The sequence below is a fragment of the Crinia signifera genome, chromosome 12 (assembly GCF_055691185.1).
Source record: "Crinia signifera chromosome 12, ASM5569118v1, whole genome shotgun sequence".
NCBI classification, from domain to species: Eukaryota; Metazoa; Chordata; class Amphibia; order Anura; family Myobatrachidae; genus Crinia; species Crinia signifera.
In genome coordinates, this window is record NC_139228.1 from 39,472,456 (window position 1) to 39,494,766 (window position 22,311).

General features: G+C 42.7%; 1 protein-coding gene across 8 annotated transcripts in view; it reads left to right on the forward strand.

Annotated features, from left to right (window-relative positions):
- The window catches only part of DPF3 (double PHD fingers 3), a 263,952-nt gene that overhangs the window by 204,553 nt on the left and 37,088 nt on the right, over positions 1-22,311 (forward strand). For 6 of the 8 annotated variants that reach the window (XR_014466298.1, XR_014466299.1, XM_083167316.1 and 3 more), the window contains exon 8: positions 14,787-14,915. Coding sequence is in view for 5 of the 8 variants with exons in the window: in XM_083167316.1 (XP_083023442.1) it covers positions 14,787-14,915 (129 nt within the window). In the remaining 3 variants the exon portion in view is untranslated. Of the gene's footprint in view, positions 1-14,786; positions 14,916-18,378; positions 19,340-22,311 lie in introns of all 8 variants that reach the window. The other 2 variants (XR_014466297.1, XM_083167314.1) reach the window with 2 other exon arrangements.

Consider the following 22,311-nt stretch of genomic DNA (forward strand, 5'->3'; position numbering starts at 1 on the left):
GCAGCAACACAAGTTCCCCAATTATACACATATAAACAAAAATTAAAGTTGCTCCAACAGTGGTGTAACTAAATATTTTGCGCCCTCCCAGTGGAAATAATATGCACCCCCCACAATACATTTTCAGCACATTCCATATGGACAGCCATGCACCCCCACAGCGCTGACTCCCCCAGACCATTGTTATGCCACTGTACCCTTTAAGCTTAAGTGTATTCATTTTTTAGAATAAATGTTTTTAAATATATACTTTAGTTGCATAAAATGTACACAAAGATCAAACATAAGACATTTAATGTATGACAGCTGTATATAGTGTTTTGGTGTGTTGTCTTGTTTTTTTTTTCCATTTTTAGTTAAGTACTGTATTTTCTGTTAAACAAATAGCACATTATAGTGTAATACCCCTTTCACGTCACACTGGATTCAGTATTGAATCCCGGCGGTCGGGATCCCGGCGTTCAGAATCCCGACGCCGGAATCCCGACAGCCGAAATGCCGACAAGGGGGGGACGTGGATCGCCCCCCCTTGCGGGCTCGCTGCGCTCGCCACGCAGCGGGCCCGGTGCCTCGCTACGCTCGGCACACTAATTTATTCTCCCTCCAGGGGTGTCGTGGACACCCCAGGAGGGAGAAAGTGTCGGCATTTCGGCGGTCGGGATTCCGGCGTCGGGATTCTGAACGCCGGGATCCCGACCGCCGGGATCTTAACTGCATCCCGTCACACTAATAACCTGTGTCAGACCCGGGTTGGGAACATGTCGAGGTGCGGTGTGAACGCACCACACCGAATAACCCAGGTCAACGAACCCGGCATTGCGACCCGAGTTATGAGAAGATTTAAACCTGGGTCACCCTCTGTATAATGGGGGACCTGGGTTTAATCTGAATGCGCTGGCTCGGGATCGCGATGTGAAAGGGGTATAAGAAAGGTCATATGGAAATGATGTAATTATTCAGCACTATAATGTATAGTTTACATTTCACTATTCATTAAAATCACACAACTAGGAAGGTAAAGGTCAAGTTGTGTGACGTGACAAGAAGAGAACTGAAAATCACACGTGTGATTTTTATCCAAATAGGGGGTGATTTTTCAGAACAAGCCAGAAATCACTTGCGATTTCTGGCACTTTGTTAGTAACGGGAGTGTGCGGTTTTTCAGTAAAGATAAAAACAAAACTTGCTGGATATGAAGACGGTGAAGACAGAGGTTGAAGGTAGGAGCATATAAGGGACTAAGCTGTCATTTTGACGGGCATTTAACTAGTCAATCTTATATTACCCTTTATATATCAAAGACCAGTCTATGCATATAGATGTTAAAATGCTGTGACATAGTTGTGGGTTTAATTGGTGTAGTAGTTCAGGAATCATTATCCATCTGTATATTAAACTTGGAAGCTATACAACAGTCTGTTCAGACAGGAGATTATAGGCAAGCGAAGCGTAATATGCAATTCAAAATGATAGTTTATCTGCAGATACAAACAGAATTGTAAAATACAAACTAATAAACAGATATATAGGGAGTTTGCTGTCTAATGTTATTAGTTCCACCCCATATAGTCGTAGGCAGACTTTATTTTGTATTTTAAACAGCAGGCACCTGCTTTACTTCTCGTCACGCTGGTGGTGCGCCCTGCCCCTTGCCTCCGCCCCCCTGCAGCATTTCGATTACTGTTCCTTCGCACTTCCCGATCTCCTCTGAGCCGCATGGACATATGGCAGCTGTGGCATCTCATTTACTATGCTTGCTGTTTGCTCCCCTCTCTGGCTGCAGACACTCTTCTCCTTTGGCATCGCCTATGCAGTAACCCAGGTATCAATGCCCATGCTTAACAGACTGCCCGTGCTGGAGGGCCATTCCTAGGCAAATCAAGAATGTGCAGTCCCCTGCCTCATTTCCTGCAACCCCAATGCAGGGGTCCACATTCCAGGTGGGTGAGGGTCATAAGAGTATAGTCTGCATTATTGGGGAAGTCATTAGATAGAGGTTAGCATTAGGGGAAGGGGTGTTTCCATTGGAATGTGGGTAATTAAACTGGTCTGCATAAGGGGTAAAGGTTGAACAGACTATGATCTGCAATGCAATAGGGGAGGGATCATTGGATTATGGTCTACATTATGGGATGGCGGTAATTAGACAAGTGTCTGCCTCGCTATCTCCCACTTTCTCTCCCTATCTCCCACTGTCTGTCCCCATCACTTTTACCCTGTCACTGCCTCTTCCCATCACCTTCTCCTTGTCTCACACATCCTCTCCATTTCTTCTCATCACCTTTCCCTATCACCCCCTCCCTGTCATTTACTGCCTCTCCCCATCACCTTCTCCTTGTCTCACACATCCTCTCCATTTCTTCTCATCACCCCTCCCTATCACCCCCTGTCATTTACTACCTCTCCCAGTCACCTTCTCCCTGTTACCCACTGCCTTTACCCATCACCTACTGCCTCCCTATCTCCCGCTATCCATCCCAGTCATCCCTCTCTCCTGGCACCCACAGCCTCACCCCATCACCCACTGCTTCCCCCTGGTATTACTCTCTGAAACTCATTCTCTGGTATCTCCCATTGCTCACTGTCAGTATATGTATGATCGGGAGAGGCTAATTTCACTTGGAGGTCATGCCTCGAATTGTGAATCCACACCCATTTTTCATGCTCATAAAACCACCCACCATCATCATCAATGTCAACCTCTGCCTCTTACTGTCACCCTCTGCCACTCCCAAGCTTCACTATCTCCTCATCACTCTCTCTTTCCTGTAAATATGTCATATGGATACAGCATTCCCTTTAAGGCCATGCCCTTGTTACAATACAAGCTTAACGACATGCCATGCCCACTTTCCCTATGGCACTCACAAATGACAACCCTCTCCCTACTCTGTCATGGAGCCCCCGTCATAGTTGGTCCTGGGCGAAATGATTGGGAAACCCAGTTTTATTTGTTTTTGCATAGATTTGGTCACAAATCTCTCCACCAGCATGGCAAGTTCTGCCGTGTCCTGTCCAAAATCTGTATGCAGTGGTCAATCTCCAAAAGCTGCACCATCTGTTGTGGTTAAAACCAGAAGAGAAATCGCACCATCAGTATTTTTGTTATTAATGTGGACAACAAGAATAGGGGTGATCTATAGGGGTGATCTACAGACCACCAGGTCAGGAAGAGGAACTAGACAAGAGCCTATTGCAGGACATCAATAAAATAGCATTAAAAGGAGAGGTGATAATGATGGGAGACTTTAATCTACCTTATGTAAACTGGGAGCTGCCTGTTGCAAGTTCCACCAGAAGTAGGGACATGCTGAATTCCTTGCAAGGAGCATCCCTCCAGCAATTGGTGAGGGAGCCCACTCGTAAGGACGCAATATTAGACTTAATACTTACAAATGGTGACAGAATATCTGACATAAATGTGGGTGAAAATCTGGGATCCAGTGACCATCAAGCAGTATGGTTCAAAATAAAGACAGAGACTGACTCATCGTACACAAAAACAAAGGTGTTAGATTTTAGGAAGGCTGATTTTGTAGAGATGGGAAACTCTGTAAGGGATTCTTTGGCAGAGTGAAAGAACTTGGAAGGAGTGCAGGATAAGTGGGAACAATTAAAAAGTGCAATTCTAAAAGCAACAGAACTTTGTGTCAAAAGAGTTAGGAAAAACACAAGAAAAAGAAAGCCATTGTGGTTTGCAAAAGAAGTAGCAAGTATTGGGAAAGCAAAAAAGTTGGCCTTTAAGAAATTTAAGCAGACGCAGAAAATGAGGACAAAGAGGTGTATCTTGTTAGACAGAAGGAGGCTAAGAAGGTAATCAGATGTGCAAAAGCACAGGCTGAAGAGAAAATGGCCCAGTCAGTGGGTAAAGGGGGGAAAACTTTTTTTTTTAGGTATATAAGTGAAAGGAAAAAAACAAAAAGTGGAATAATTAGACTGAAGACAGAGAGTGGAAGTTTTCTTGAGGGGGACAATGTAATAGCAGATAATATTAATAATTATTTCTGCTCAGTATTCACTGCTGAAAGAGAGGGGAAGGGGCCACAGTTAAGTTGCAAGTATAGTCAGAAAACTGAGGGAGAGACAAGTACATTTACAGAGGAGATAGTCCTCACAGAACTCTCAAAACTGAAAGTGGATAAATCAATGGGGCCAGATGGGATACATCCAAGGATACTAAAAGAGCTTAAAGGGGAGCTGGTAAAACCAATAACAGAATTATTCAACCAGTCACTAGCTACTGGAGTAATCCCAGAGGACTGGAAAACAGCTAATGTAGTCCCACTGCACAAAAGTGGAAGCAAGGAAGAGGTAAGCAACTATCGACCAGTGAGCCTTACATCAGTAGTAGGGAAATTGATGGAAACACTCTTAAAACAAAGAGTTGTAGAATATCTCAAAACCAGCAATTTACAGGATCCAAAACAGCATGGGTTTACTGGGGGAAGATCATGTCAAACAAATCTTATTGACTTTTTTGACTGGGTGACTAAAGTAATAGATCAAGGTGGGGCTGTAGATGTAACTTATATAGACTTTAGTAAAGCTTTTGACACTGTCCCACATCGCAGACTGTTAAATAAACTTGAAAGCTTGGGATTGGATTCTAAGATCGTTGAATGGATAAGAGCGTGGTTGCAGGACAGAAAACAGAGAGTTGTAGTAAACGGAGTACAGTCAAAGGAGGGAAAGGTTACAAGTGGAGTACCCCAGGGATCTGTACTTGGACCGGTGCTTTTTAATATCTTTATTGGTGATATTGCAAATGGAATTGAGGGTAAAATGTGCCTTTTTGCAGATGACACAAAGGTATGCAACAGGGTAGACACACCAGGAGGGGTAAAACTAATTGAGGATCTAGGTAGATTAGAGAAATGGTCAAGAGAATGGCAACTACAGTTTAATGCCAAAAAATGCAAGATCATGCACTTGGGTCTCAGAAATCCAAAGACTCAATAAAGTATAAATGGCACTATAATGGAAACTACTGAGGAAGAGAGGGCTCTAGGTGTCACTATTTCAGGGGACTTAAAAGCAGGTAGGCAATGTAACAAAGCAATGAAGAAGGCAAGTCAGATGCTTGGTTGCATAGGGAGAGGTATCAGCAGTAGAAAGAAAGAAGTAATAATGCCACTGTATAGGTCATTGGTACGACCTCACCTAGAGTATTGTGTTCAGTTCTGGAGGCCATATCTCCAGAAGGATATAAATACATTCGAAACTGTACAAAGAAGAGCAACTAAAATGGTGCATGGCCTACATCACAAAATGTACCAGGAAAGACTAAAATATCTTAATATGTATACTTTAGAGCAGAGAAGGGAAATGGGGGACATGATAGAAACTTTCAAATATATCAAGGGTTTTAACAAGGTACAGGTGGGAGACATTCTTCACAGGAAGAGGAGCAACAGAACACGAGGACATGCACTGAAACTAGAGGGAGGAAGATTCAGGGGAAATGTGAGGAAGAATTTTTTCACAGAAAGAGTAGTAGATAAGTGGAATAGCCTACCATCAGAGGTGGTAGACGCAAATACAGTAGTACAATTTAAACATGCTTGGGATAAGCATATCCAAAAAAATAAGGATCAAATATGGTTTGAGGTAACATGTTTAAAAAAAGGGGCAGACTAGATGGGCCAAGTGGTTCTTATCTGCTGTCAAATTCTATGTTTCTAAGAATCTCTTTGGAGTAACACCACTCATTGAAACGTAGAGTCTGGTCTAGCCCAGTACCACCGACAAGAGCCAGTATCTCTGCCTTTAAAGTCTAGTATACTAACACACCACATGTTGGTATAATCTGGGCCACACTGCTCAAGTATGGTGCCAGCTTTTTCAACTAAACTTCAAGTGGCCATTTTGCCATTCTCTCAAAAGTGGTGAAATAGAAGCCTATTTCATCCTCAGCTGACATTTTCTGAAGCTTGGGTTGAGCTCAGGACCCGGCCGCTGTTGCTGGCAATGGCCAATGGCTATTTTTTCTGTATTTTATTCAAAGGGTCCATGGCCATGCCTCCCGTGATTAGGCCACGCCCTCTGAAAAGTACCCCGGCATGGCCAGGCTCTCTACTGCCATGATTATACATCTTACACACATGCTGGAGAAGATATTTTACAGACATTAACAATATATTATAACAATACAGTTCTACTCTGTATCATTCATTCATCCATCCATCCCTTTCTCTCTCACACATGCACAAACAGAGGTAATCACAAGGAAGCAGACTAGCTTTCAAAGCATTTGCTTCCAGCGGGCTTACTAGTCAATAAATAATATGGCTATATCCCCATTAAAGTTAACATTTTAGAAGTTTAGGTAGTAAATGAGGGGAGATTTCTTGTCTGGAAACCAAACATTTTGACCATCTGTTGCAAATAATATTAAACTCAATAGACTCCTGCAAGCATATCAATATATTACCGTGTAATGCAAAGGAAAGCGAGAAAGATAATTGCATTGACCCTTTTGTCTGAGGCAAGCCAGTCTCGCTGCAGGCACACTTCCCTGTTCTATTTGATTAAAGAATTGGTTTATGAGGCCTAAGCCTCCTTACTTGAAAACAGCCTCTGCCCATGCCAGGCTTGATTACGGGAACACAGGTGACATGCTCAGATAAGTGTGGCCTCAGTAAATACATGTTATTTATTATTTCTAAAATTAAGCACAATTTGAATTTCCTTACAGCATTTTTAAACACAAACACGGTTTATGATGTTATAAACTTAAATATATTATACAGTTCAATGAAGAAAATGCGCCATACTTTGAAGATTTACTCTCTGAGAGATGAAGGTGGAAGACTAATGGCATTATCAAGCTCTGCCCCATGTATGAAAGTGCAGCGATTGGCCCTGCACTCAAACGACAGTTTGCATAGACTCGTGCGATCCAATAGACCCTGCCCCCTCTACCAGACTGCAGGTTAGCTCTCTGTTCTACCCTGATTCACTAAGATGTCCACTCTTCCAGCGGTGCGGGGAAATACCCCAAAAATCGTAACTCTTTCGCAGGATCCAAGAGACTGAGGATGCGCTTTTACTTGTTTTACTGTTTAGCTGACTTGGGAGGTATGATATTACCCAAACTAGTCTTCCCTGAAGACTCCACAATGGTCTGTTTTTCTAGGACTGCCAACCCTGGGCCGCAGACAGTGTCCCGCAGTTAGGGGAGGGGAGTTACAGGAGGGTAACATGCTTACATGCATAATGTCTGTAGTAATACATACCGCCCTACAGGGATAACATGCTTATTGCCCAGGGATCCATGCTAGTTTCCCAGGGGGGTTACATGCTTGTTGCCCATGGGAAGGTGTACATTCTCCCAGTATCGGCACTTCTGGGTAGCACTGGGTGCACTGCACTCCCCTGACAGATGCTAGTGGTGAAATAAGACCTCTAGCATCTGTTTTCTCAAAGGCGGTGGACATTTTTGGAGTGGGTGCAGGGTGTCTGTCTATGCACACAGAGACCATGAGCCCTGTGTTGCTGTGATGGGCTAGTGGTATGGTGTACTGGCACCATATTTCTTAATGGTACCCCATACCCCCAGGCTCTCCCAACCCTGTTAATAGATGTTGTTTGGGCGTACCCTTTACTTTAACCTCTGGTGAATTCAAACAAAATCTATTCACCAGGTCGGGAGAGCCTGGTGGCAGCCTAGCGTCTCAAAGTGCTGGGCACTCCCAGACATTGATGCGAATGGGGGGTGTTGCAAAGCTCGGTCCTCTTTTGCAGTTACCCGCCCCCTTTATAGACACCTGTGCTCATGGTCCCGCTCTTTAAACCACCATTGTGACTGCACTGGCTACACTGTGACTGCTAGCAAATTCCTATTGGAAGTCCTACCTGTCCGTCAAAAAAAAATAAAAAAAAAAGTGTTCCAAAAGGTCACTGTAAAAATATTTAATCACACACTGCCCACACAGGGGCGAATAATTGCAGTGGGAAAGCAGTAGGATTTACTCAATATAGGAGGATAGCACAAGCTATAATTATCCTATGGAGCGCTTCTGATGTAAACTAGACCCTTGATACATTGTATAAGTACGAATACTCTGTACAGGGAAAATTATACAATATGTGCTATAAAATACACATGAAATCCTATCAGTTACTGTAACAACCAGTCTCAGAAGCCATCACTGCAAGCCCTAGGAATATAGAGATTTATACCCCTTTCAGACAGAAAAATCCCAAAAACCCAGGTATTTCCCGGATACAAAAACCCGGGTACAACTAGGCAGCAAGGGGCTGACCCCCTTTCACACAGGAGCAAAAACCCGGGTATTTCCCGTGTCGACCCCTTTCACACAGAAGCTGGATTTTTCCTGCAAAACTCTGTGTGTCATAAGAATAGGACAGTTTTAAAGGCACATAGAGATGAGGTCATCAAAAGTGGGTGGTGACTGCTCACTGCATTGCATTACCCATGGCATGACACAAGGATATGTTGTAAACAAGTTTTATTGTTTTTATATACTGGAAGGTACATGTTACCTCACATGGCTGTCAGTATATTTGCAATGTTTGAGTACACTGTGGCATCTTTGACTGTCCCAGTCATCTGTTTGCCGATATCCTCCTCCCCTCTCACTGCCAGCAGCTCTCATCTCTTGCTTCTACCAGTGGGCCATGCTATCCTTTTTTCAGCTCCCTAATGACCTCAGAGGCCAGCTCCATTGCCATGCCCTCCCAGCCAATCAGAGAAGCCTATCCTCACAACCAATCAGCCAGCACCCCACCAGGAGAGCCAATCAGTGCCTAACAATGTGTAATAATCCCAAAAACCCGGGTCGTTTCCGTTCAGACAGCCGGCGACCCGGGTTTTTGGAATACAGACCCGGGAAAAACCCAGGTAAATACCTGGGTCGAAGTCCCGGAACTTTAGACCCGTGTTGACCCTTTCAGACAGAAGAAAAACCCGGGTCGACACGGCAAGAGCAGGGAAATTCCCGGGTCTTTTTTTCTGTCTGAAAGGGGTATAATTCTGTGGAATAAAATTAGGGTTCTACAGACATAGTACATGAATATTGTTCAAATATAAGTATCCACATCCTGGTTTTAACCACAATTTCTTTTTCTTACTGCACACCTCTAACTATTGTCTTATTTAAGAGGTTGTAAGACACACACACACACCTCTTTTTAACTAACACAATAAAAGTTTAATTTTAGAAATTGTGAATATATCAGTTGGACGTCGCCCCCAACATACTTTCAGAGTGCACCCCAGGAATCTCCTATTTCCCCCCCCCCCCCCTTTCTTTACACAACGATAGATTACATAGGAGAGGGGTAGCACTGCATTCTCAAAAATATATTAAAAGTATGAAAAATCTTTACAAAAACTAAAAATAACAGAGAAAATGAAAGTATGAACTATAGGAGGACGAACAAGTAAGAGCACTCAGTGCGGAATTAAAAACCCCTCCTACGATGCATGGTTATGGTGACTGATCTCCAACCAGGTCTATGAAGATCCAATCAAGATCCTGGCTGCAGAAAAGGAGTCAACTGTGCATATGGTCAAATATCTCGACTTGCTTGCCATCAGCATCTTCCCCAAAATAGATTGTTCTGGGTAGTAAGGCTGTATATCCCTCTGCTCAGCACCGAGCACCCCTAACAATACACCCCTTTATCACATTTGTATGATCTTTTGCATTCCTCAGTCTGTGTAAATTCTCTGCAGATGTCACAGTCTTGCTAAGCGACCCGGTATGCTTTGTTGGATGGAAATCTAGATGCATGCCCGGGCCAAAGCTAATTTTGCACATCATAAATCACCTGGGTCTTATTTACGCTGCACAAATCCTTTGAAGACCATGGTCTATTGCATTGAAAAGCTAAAATACCCACAGCAAATGGCTAAATCCTGGTCTTAATGTCCTGTTTTAGAGATCTGTATTAACAAAGACTCTCAAAAGGTTAAAACCCAAATATATTTTTCAAGCCTGTACTGTCCCCTGTTCTTGTGCGCAGATCTTTTAGTGCGTTTTATCAGCAGATTCAGAATGGCTGCCTGGAACAGGCTACACGACAGACAAAATAATGACAGGTGGCAGCATCTACGGGTGCCGGTTGCCATGACAGCCTGCCAGACTAGTACAGGCTGGGGGCCTATCATGCGAAGAAGGAAATCAGCAGGATTCCTCCTAGGCACAAATTGGACACCATGCAAGCCATAGGACGCCTGGATTGAAATGCATAATACATTGACACATCTCCCAGAGCTGGATCTTTCATACAACAAAATGTACATTCCTAAAAAACCACTCCGAGCTGAAAATATAGGAAACAATACCCTATTCCTAAAGGATAGACGGGAAAATAAACACACCACTCTTGTTTTTATTAATGAGGTATTTAAATTGGGGCATTAATACATAAATAAATAAATGTTCTGAACATGTAAGATGGAGCCTGTAAATAGAAGGGGGGGAGCCAGCAATGATTCCAGTCTCTTATTTTCCACACCCACATATATAGGGAGAATCCACAGAATGGACATGCAAACATGAGCTTAAAGCATATTTTGCAGGCCATAATCAACCACAGAAAACACATGTACAGATATCATGTTACTCAAGGCGATGGCGGCAGGGAGCTCCGTCACCAAGGGGCGCGCGAGCCAGCCCCTGCAAAGATGGAGCATGCTCCATCTGTACTTTATCGAACATGAGCAATAAAGCAGAACACAAGCAGATAGAGGCCCAGATGCACTAAGCTTCACAAGGGATAACATGGAGAATGTTAAAAAAAAAAACCCAGCCAATTAGCTCCTGCCTGACATTTTTCAAACACATGCCCCTTCAAAAGTGATAAAATGGAGTGATAGACAGCCAGCCAATCAGCTTCAACCTGTCATGTCACAGACTGTGTTTGAAAAATATCAGGAACGAGCTGATTGGTTGGTTGTTTATCACTCTCCATTTTATCACTTTTGAAGCTTAGTGCATCTGGCCCAGAGTACCCAATCAGCAAAGTGAAACCTCACAGCAAACATGAAAATATACAGACACTCCCAGAAAATGGGCAGTTACTGCCCCCAAATGCTGGTTTCCGGTCAATCACCGACGTCGGGATCCCGACTGACCGGACAGCAGGGTGAGCGCAACTAAGCCCCTTGCTGTGTTTTGACAGTCGGGATCCCGACTGTCGGAAAAACAGACACTAGATTTTATCACAGGATAACTTTGATACTGTGAGCCATATGCGAACAGTCTATTGACATTCACCTGACCTGCAAATTTGCAGCCATGCGATCAGGTCTGAATAACCCGACAAGTTGGAGCAGAGGCAAGAGGAGAGAACCACTATGATGTTATAGATGGGACCTAGGGTAATCTCTCATACAAATGTTGGTTACCAAAGATTGTTTATGGAACCCAAGGCTTTGGAAGTGGCATAGTAGAAAATTCCGTAGGAGGTTAACAACGCAGGACTTGTAGGTGATATTGAGAGGTGGATATGATAGATCTACCTTTGATCAGTGCCTCGTGTACTCTAAGAGGGTTTTAGGGAAGAGAACTACTACAAAATGAGGTTTCAGTTATAAGAAGCAATTCTAGAGATGAGGAGTTTGGATTGTGCAAGAAATGGGCAACCATAGTGGTGCAGACTGTGGGCCAGATGCAACTAAGCTACAAAAGTGGTAAAATGGAGAATAATAAACCATCAACCAATCAGCTGCTGCCTGACATTTTTTAAACACAGTATGTGGTATGACAGGCAGGAGCTGATTGGCTGGCTGTTTATCACTCTCCATTTTATCACTTTTAAAGCTTAGTGCATCTGGCCCAATTAGGGTGACCACCTCAACCCTTTACTTCCGGACACATATTAATTACACAGGTTCTGTGGCAGTTTAAAACCAGGTTAAATGGAGTCTTGAAATGTGGCAGTTTAAAACCAGGTGAAATGGAGTTTTGAAGTCAGCCAGCCACAGAACCTCTGTAATTAATATGTGTCCAGAATTAAAGGGATGAGGTGGTAACCCTAGGCCCAGTGTGGAAAACAGAACTGTTGCTGTAGCACTGAGGAGGAACAGAAACAAGGACAGATGGGTGAGGGAAACAACACTTAAGCCCTGTACACATTGTAACCCTTCTGAGCGATATTGCTCATTACATCACACAGTGAGAATGCCATGGCTGATGTGCACTCCCGTGGGTCGTTAGGGCCCCCTTCTGTAGACTATGCCTGTATGGACGAGGGAGTGGATTGTTAAGGAGAGCCATGCTGCCCTCGCTCCCCCTCGCACACACACACCTCCTGTATAGGCAAGTGTGTATGCCAGCACCTCGATATCGGCGGCAGCAGGGATCGACAAGTGCTTATGGGCTATGAAGCCCTGTACATACTAGACAAGTTTTTAAAAGATATCGTTCTGAAGAGCCCTGCCCTTTCTAGGGATAAAAGCTTGAATCCGATTGGTTGCTATGGGCAAAATCTCTCTGGTCTATTTACTGATACAGTAATGGTTCAAAGTGAGTATATTTGAGAAAAGCATTACAAATTACAATGCTGGCCATGTATTATTTACTGTATTTAATGGCTTGCGCATACTGTATAAGCACTTCATTTCGCGGGCAGTAATTTTCGCGATAATGAAGAAATTGGCGATTTCGCGAGCTGAAAATTTCGCGAATAACTACTGCTGTAAATAGAAACCCCCCCCCCCCCCCCCCCGTATTAAATGAGAAGGGGAGAAAATATTTTGCGCGGCTTAAATTTTCGCGATTACGGAAGGCTTGCGAAAATCACGAAAATTAAAGCCACGCGAAAAGAAGTGCTTTTACAGTAGCAAATCTACAGAGTTACATCAATCTCAGTTGATCTGCGAGAATAAGATCTCCCAAATGTGGACCATATGAGGTATTGAGCCACCTAGTGGTGACAAGGGGGATAAAGTCTGGGACAGCTAAACAGGTTAGCTTGAATTGCAAGCACTTTGTTATAGACAGAAGTGAAGTCCAACTAATCTGATTGTATTTACTACCCACAGACATTGAAGGATTAAACGATACACAATTTGTGCTACTTTTTTATTATGTATTAGCAAACCTTGTTTAAGTGCTTCACTACCGAAGTGAATCTTTAATGTAACCCACTTTGTGTTACCGCTTGATTCAATGTAAAAATCTGGTAATAATAAACTCTGGAAACAGGGGGTGAGTGTGGTTCGGGGTGACAATAGGATAGATCACTCCGAGATACACCTCCCGGCGCTAGGCAGTTTTAGTATGTTCAGATTGGATTGATAAATAATATGGTTTTACAGCTGCAGCATGCACTTCTGTGAGCCCGTCTAGACTCACACAAAAGAAAGATATTGGGGGGTTTGAAGTGGATTGCGCTGCTGATTGGAAAAAAATATATATTTGAAACAACACACTGATTGGCTGAGTAAAAATGAATGCTGGACACACTGTTACTTTCGTAAATTTTATATGGAAAGAATATAAATCAGTAATACATATACATACATTTATTACATAAAAACAATACTATAAAATAATACTAAAAATATCTCATGAATAGGGATCCCATTAATTAGGCAAGTTTCAATATATCACCCTTTAAATAGTACAGAAGAGAATTAGTAGACAACAAAATAAAGTAATAAATGCATGGAGTATAAACTCTTCTGCTGAAATATTAATACACCTTCTACAACTTGGATCTAAATAGTTATTAAGAGAGGGATCTCTGGCAAAAATTACATCCACATATAGAACCCATCCCTGTGATGTGGAGAAGTGAAGGGATTTCTGTTGTGATCAATCTACTTTTGGGGGTATTCAATATTTGGTGAAATTTTCACCAGGTGAAAAATCTTACATTTTTTGGGCAAGTTGAATTCAACTGGCCCTATTCAATCCCCATGCCGATTTTTCACCTGGATGAAAAATCTCGCATCTCCAAAGAAAAACAAAAAACAAAAAAACAAGCACTGAAATGGCATGGTTTAAAACAGGCATTTCCAACGTTGGCCCTCCAGATGTTTTGAAACTACACATCCCAGCATGCTTTGCCACAGTTTTGCTATTACAGAATGCTAAAACTATTGCAAAGCATGCTGGGATGTGTAGTTTCAAAACATCTGGAGGGCCAACGTTGGACATGCCTGGTTTAAAATGTACTTAAAAATGGGTCAAAATGGACGGTTTTTTTTTCACCTGGAGAAAAACTTGGTTGAATGCCCCCCTTTATGTAAAAGTAGAAAATACCGATCCCCTGCCTTTCAAACAGGTGAAATTCTCAGCGGCAATCACCAACCACTACCTTAGTATAAACAGAAAAAGGTAGAACTGGCTCTTCCAATTGGGATAAATATATAAACCAAGGAAACCATATAATATATTCCTTATACTGAAAAATTGATGTTCTTTATATACATTTGTTATTAAAGAAGAATAGTCCAAAGGGTATCTTCTGGGTCAACCACCCCCTGCACATATGTAAGTGGAGAATGCCAGATCCCTCTGCTATTGCAGACTGTAACCCATAGCCTATTTCTAGCGATCGCCAGCTCGTAATGCAGTATTACAGCATCTACCGTAGCTCATAGCGGTGTCTGTCCCAGATAGTCACAGAGAAACCACCACCAAATGATGCATAAGTGATCGTGTCATGTCCACCACTGAATCCAGCCCAAAGATTGCATCCCGTTGCATTAGCATAAGTATTTATAAAGCTGTCATTTTGCTTACTAAATAATTTGAGACATGATGTCCGGGATATTCTATTCACTATATGTTTTTTTATTCCTGCAGCTCGCAAAGGGTCAGACGGTGCTATACTTTCAAATAACTACTGTGATTTTTGCCTTGGAGACTCAACCATGAACAAAAAAAGAGGACAAGCAGAAGAACTTGTTTCCTGTGCTGACTGTGGACGCTCTGGTAGGTCACATTTTCTGCTCTGAGTATGTATAAAATCCAAGGACATTTCTGAGCTTTAAGGCTTAAAAATAACTGTATGAAATCTCACCTATGAGTTAGATGGCGACCAAGTGCTCTCACTAGTATGATATATATGGGATCCACTGTATTAGTGACTGGGGGGGTTGTGAAGTGTTATTCCTGTTCTCTCTTGCTACGAATGATACATGGTGCTGAAGCGGTCATTTGGTTTATGGGTTTGAAAAATGACGGTTATGAGCAGATTGGTTGGAGCACCATGTATCATTAGTAAGAAGTGATATTACAACTCATTGATAAATTTGCTCCTGACTGTTAAGGTCTGTTTAGATAATACACTGTATGTAATGGGCTGAGTGGTAATACTTTGAGCCTAACCAGACCCACACTCCAGGTTTCAGCGATATCCATGTTGAGCACACATGGTTAAATTCAAATACTACTTAAATCCTATCCTAAGTATGAATATCCTTAAAACCTGGATTGTAAGTGTGTTTTGAGGACTATGGATGGGAAACTGTGAACTAGATAATCTGTATTTCAACTATTACAATCCATGCTGTGCATTTTTAGAACTTGCATAACTATGGCGTGCTTTTAGGAAGTTTACACTCTCTGACCTACTGCTTGAGCTAATGCTAGGTCTGCTGCTGGTTAAAGCATCAGGTTGTTTCTGGTTAAGTCTTGGGCAAAGGTTATGGCTTGGTAAGGATTTGGTCCATGAGGTTGGGGTCGGTAATCTTGGGCTTACCTTGGTCACTTTAAAATGAAGACTCATCTTTAAAGCCTTTCTATCAGGAAACGGAGGTAGAAGCTCATATTCCCCCTTCATTAAATCTTGGCGTATCAGAAATATGCAGCAATAAATAAAACCGGTCAGTGTGGTATGAGAAGTACAAACACTATATCCATATAATATAATGGAGAGAGGATCAGGATTATCATACACAAATACAAGAGGTCTTAATAGAATTTGCACACATACACTTGTTAGGCACATAAAGAACTTGTGTTAACGCTAATCATGTACCAAAACGGTAAGTGTATGGTTCAGTATCTCCACACATATCTGACCACGGACTATGTGAGCTCGACTTTCAGAAATAAGATTCTCTTACATGCTGGTTGCTGCCGCATTCCAAAGCCCCGTACACACGGTGAGATTGCAGCAAGAATCCCCGGGGTTATGGTCGCTGAGAGACCATATACCCACGCGTACAGGGAGTCTGTCGCCAGGAGCATGCATTGCTCCTTCGACCAGCGGCTCCCCCCGGGAGAGTGCCTCATTTTTATCAGCGACTGGTCGCTGATTAAAATTAACGGGACACTGGGCGATATGCTTGCTGAGCGATAAATCGCTCAGCAAACATATTGCCCAGTGTGTACCAGGATATAGTGCTATGTATTTTTACTTCCAACTGTAACAAAGCAACAATAACATCTTTTCAAGTATTATTCCACCTCCTCTCATTGGGCCTTATTTTGGTTCACTCTTTCTGACAAAATCCTTCTTAGATGGACAAAACCATGTGCACTGCAGGTGGGGCATATGCAAAATGTGCAGAGAGAGTTAGATTTGGGTGGGGTTTTACTTCAAAGTGAGATCTATATTGAAGTGTAAAAATAAAGCAGCCAGTATTTTCCCTGCACAGAAACAAAATTACTCACCCAAATCTAATTCTCTCTGCACATGTTACATCTGCCCCCCTGCAGTGCACATGGTTTTGTCCATCTAAGAAGTATTTTGTCAGAAAGAGTGAACCAAAATAAGGCCCATTGAGGGGAGGAATATGTCTGGTTAGTCAATCACAGATTAGAAGTCATTTCCTACAGGCTACAGAAACCACTAGTAACATTTGGCAGCGACCACATTTTAAGTGGGGTTTAGTATGATTTACTGATAACTGAAGTACTGTCAATCACTTGGCCAACACTGTTATACCCACAGGGTGTAAATACACAATGATGGTCAATATCCCGACAGGTACAGTACATAATACTGACAGTTGTAATGCTGACACTCAATATACCAACATGATCATAAGGACATGTTAAAATGTCGACTCAGTTGTAATGTCAACAGGGACAACAGACAGCTGAGATCACCATGCTTCAGGCACGGTACCTCACTGCGCTCAGCACACTATAACATTCTCCCTCTATACCCACTGGTATAGAAAAGAATGTCAGTTTTTGAAAAAAATAAATAAATTTGGTATTTGTGTCAATATTTTGACTGTCGACATTGTGGTTGGTCTGTGTTTTGTACCTGTCTGTTTTGATTGTTGGTATTTTGAGGTTGTTGATATTTCAATTGTCTGTGTTCTATGCCTGTCGGTATCTCTACCGTCTGTAAATTAGCTACATAGGGTCGGCGAGGTGGCGGGTTTGTGTCGGCGGGTGGCGAAAAGAAGCCCATAGGCTTCTATAGGGTATCGACACCCAAAGGTGGCGATACCCTACACTGCGGTATAATTTTTGATACATTGTAAAATGCGGTATAACCCGGGGTTTTACCACATTTTCCATTTGATACATCTCGCCCATATTGCTCAGCAATATATTGCTGAGCAATATATTGCTCAGTTTCTCCTTTTCATCAGCGACCAGAGATGGTCGCTGATGAGAAGGAACCTCTGCCGGGGGAGCCGCAGAGGTAATCAGCTGGTCGCAGGAGCAAGCTCCTGCGACCAGCGATTAGAATGGGGCTGAAAACGGGAGCGCGCACGAGGCGATTTATCGCCGGGGCACACTCCCATCACTGGCAATATGGTCGCCTGCAACCATATTTCTAGCGATTTCAGCCCCTATCGCCCCCATGTGTACACAGCTTCAGAGACCATGGTCAGTGCTTCCAGCAATCCCAGCCATGTGCTGTAATGCATCTCATTGCCTTGGTATGGTTCTACAAGATGGATGCAGCAGTGTTGTATCGCTGGTTGAATGTTAAACGAAACTGTGCTTTAATCCGTAACCATGAAGTCCAAAATGGGGGAGGGGAATACATTTATGTATGCATATTAGCCCCATATATTTAGGGGCCATTTGTTCTGTTGTCCTTTTTAATGGTCACTTCTGGTATTTAGCTTATACATACATATACTATATATAGCGTATTTATACGTGAATAAGGGAGAGAATAAGATACTAAGAATTTCCTGCCATGTTGCTGTAGAAAATGGTTCCAGGGCCTGTGAGCAGGTTTTACAGAAAGCAGAAACTGGAAGCCTGTTATCTCAGACTGAATGGACCCAAGTAATAACCCTTTTGCTGCCAATCTGTGTTCCTGGATGATTCCTTATAAAAATCAAAAGGATATGAATGTGTGTCATTTGATTTTGTTTTCTCTAATGTCTCGGTGGTGTGGCTGTGCTAATTGATATGCATTGATTACTGAATGTATGTTACTTAACCCTTGTGCTGATATATTCATCATACATGTCAGCTCATTTGGGAAGAGAAGGCAGGAAGGAGGAGATGCACAACGCAGAGGACTTGTTCGGAGCCACGTCAGAAAGCGACACTTCCACGTTTCATGGCTTTGATGAGGATGACTGGGAGGGCCCTTCCTCTGCCCGAGCCACTTACTCCCCTTCTGCAGAAGACCGGGGAGACCGCTAAAAGAACATGATCTGAATCTACCCCCCTCCCCCAGTTACTTCCAACCCCCTACCTTCAGTTTTTGTGGTTTTATTTAGCATTTTCCCCCATTATAGTTTTTCCCCTGCATATACAAAGCACAACTGCTTTCAAGCTGGACATTTTCTGAGCTTTTTCTAAAGAAACCTGTGGATATAAAGTTGTTGTTTTTTTCTTCTATTTGCAATGGACACAGCTTATCGCCAGTATTAGGCGGCAACCTGGAGCTGGTTTGAAGGCCACTTTGGATAACTGAACGCCCCTATTACTGGTGCTTACAAGTCACAAATACAGAAGGCAGGAAAACACTGGAATCTACTAAACATTCTGTCTGTGACGCCGATTACCTCAGCGACAGAAGACTTTTGTAAAATGATGGCACCATTGGATTTTGCACGTACAGCGGGGAATCCGCTTACAAAAGACAACATGGCTGTACCGGGAGCAAGCTCCTCCTTATTTTCCTCAACTTGATCTTCTGTATACGGTCAGGTCTTTAGTTAGAGAACAAACATAAAAAAGCAAATGGGATAAATACCTCAGTCTTGCTTTTCCCTCTGCAATGGTTTATATATGCTATTTATTTTTCTGTGGCTCAAGACTCCCTGATGTCTAAAAGGCACCTTTTTGTCTCCTTATTTAATACCGCCGACTAGAAGATACCAAAGCAGTACCCTTTAGTGGTCCACAGGGCAATGGAAATAAGACCAAACTATCGTCGTTCCTGCTAAGCTGAAATCAGACTGAACGACAGCAGGATTGTACAGGTATGGCTAACCAGCATGTTTCTCTCCCATCGTGTTGCTCACTAAATCGCTGATCTCTCTTGCTATTCCTGGGATCCATTTAATCTGTCTACACCTATGTCTCCTTTTAAAAATAAGATAATTGTCCGATCACCCCTGCCGGGAGTGTTACAGTTCTTACTGCAATCCTCGAAATAGAAATAATGAGTAGAACTAATTTAATTAAAGGACTTTCTAGCAAACATGGCATGCACCACAGTATGCCAATGTCTGCAGCTTTAAAGCTTTCAGGTCCAACGTCTAGTCAGGCTCAACAGCCCTAGCGCTAGTAGCAGGTCCAATGGTCAGCCACTTTAAAATAAGAACATTAACATCATTCAACATTCAATGTAGACTTATTTTTTAATAAAAAAAAAAATTATAAACAAATTTAAACATTTAAACCAGACTGTTTGAATTGCCCCCAAAAAAATTGGACTGCAAAGGGTTATTCAATTAAATCATATATGCATTCCTCCTCCTTCAAATGGGGCATGCACACAGTACGATATGAACTGCTGATATGGACTATATAGTCCCATTTAACACCGTGTGTATACAGCTTGGGGTCAGTATTGCACGGAAGCACAATTTTGACTACAAAGTGTTTGGACTAGAATAGTCTAAGTTGTACATAGCCAAAAGTGCACAGTGTGGCTGAGGGCAGGGCTTCTGTGCAAAGTCTCTGTGGTGGGGGCGGGAGGCAGGGGGCGTTCGCATGCCCTGCGTTTCCTGGGCATACCCACAAAAATGCTGGGTGCGCCCAGGAAAATGCTGGGCATCCCCATGCGAATGTAGGTGGGTACCTGCCTTCCTTGGGGTGGGTGGCTGATGTCACAAGACGTCGACCTCCCACCGAGTTCTAAGTCGCAAATGGATGTTTATGCAAAACATCCATTCACAGTGCGGCAAGGATATTTGCTGGTCGTCGGGGGCAGGCATTTGGCACATTTGGCATTAGAAGGCTCGCTAATCGTGAGCCAACCAGAATGAGCCCCAGTGTGTATAGTTAATATTGGTGGTTCTGGCCTCTGGGGAATACAAGGTTAATCGCATAGTCAAAAATCACCCATAGCTAAAAACAGTGTATATGCACCTTAAGGCCAATTATCTTTCTATAGTGCCGTATACTTAAGGTGTTATACCAAACTGTTCTTCACTGTCCAGGGGCCAATGAGGAGTTCTTATGACCTTAACCCTGCTGTTTGGCTGCCATATTAAATAAACAAAAATAATCCACAAAATAATACTGTAGGTCAACATTCTCTTGTTTTCTTTATTTTGTTTTTTTATATACTAATAATCTGCATATACGTAACTATAGCTAGCTTTATCAACATGGGAGTCTAGATTGCAGGAGGATCCATATAAGAAAAGCAGCCTTTGCCCCCCATCCGTCCATCTTGGATGCAGTATGGCGGTCTGTAAATCACCAAGACCAGCAATTCATCTAGTGGGAAACACTTTATTATAGATGTATTTATGCATTCTAGATTGTGCTAGCATACTCTGTAGTATAGTACTTTCCACAACTGGGAACAAATCGTAATAATACAAGGCTGGTTTTTCGCATACATTCAAGGACAGAGGTTTTTGCATGCAAGTTTTTTAATATGTATTGTAATAGTAATTTGATGAATGCAGTTAGGCAGAGCCAGATTAAGGTCTAAATGGGCCTGGAGCTGAAAATGATCAAGGGCCTATTATGCACAATAATATGGGTTGTGGCCAGCACCTAATAATGTGGGTGGCGTGACCAGTGTTCTGCTCATGGGTGTGTCTCTATTTGTGCAAATACTTTCAACTAATTATATATGCCTGGAAAAGGCAGGGGGCTGACATAAGAAAAATGCAGGAAGATATACAGTATTGGCGGGTGCACTCCAAAGGTGCACCCGCAGGATGCCGATGTCCTAAGATACTTGCGGGGCACTCCAGTCATAAAAAAAATACTGAAAGCCGAAACTTGGTAGACAACATTTCAGCACCTTTTATGTAGTTTACCACAACATATACCCCTTATACAAATCATGCAATACAATAGTAACCCCCTTATACTGTTCTTGCCTCTTACACTTTATGCCACATGGAATGTGCCAAAATTCACGTTATGCCACACAGATTAAGGCAATCTTCACATTTTACCACATGGAATGAGCCAAAAAACACTCTATACCAAGCATGTCCAAACAGTGGCCCTCCAGCTGTTGTGAAACTGCACGTCCTAGCATGCCTTGACATAGTTTTAGCATTCCCTAATAGCAAAACTGTGGCAATGCATGATGGGACTTGTAGTTTCACAACAGCTGGAGGGACATAGTTTGGACATGCCTGCACTCTACCTAACAGATTGAGCAATAATGCACAATATGCTTTATAAATAGGGGCATTATTAAAAATTTACACCGTAATGCACATTACATGTTAAGCCTCATACCATAACCTCGATTTTGTATTATGCCAAACACCATAATGCCTATTAAAAATTATGCTACATAAGTGCTGCTTACCTACATGTTCATTGCCAGGGGTTCCATGCTCATTGCCATGTGGGATTATATGCTCATTGCCAAGGGGGAATACATGCTCGCGGTAACTGGAGGACAGCCGCCGCCGGGCAGAGAGCAGGGGGCTTCCTGGCTGTATTCAGAGCACTTCATGTCTCGGTTATTTGAAATAATACCCCTTTCATACCAAAAAATGCAGGGATTTACCCAGGAATATGGTCCCAGGATCATGCAGGGACATTCGCGGACTGGCCCCTTTTACACCAGCCTAGTCCCTGCATTTTCTGGTGTGAGGGGGAGAGAAAACCACCCCCGCCCCCTTTAAACAACGAGCTATATCTTCAGAACCAACTGACCCATTTTCATGTAGGCTTCGAATGATTTTGGTCCCGTGAAACTGGGCCATTTGGTTCCAGAGAAATCTGTCTGTCCTCAAACAACATGAAC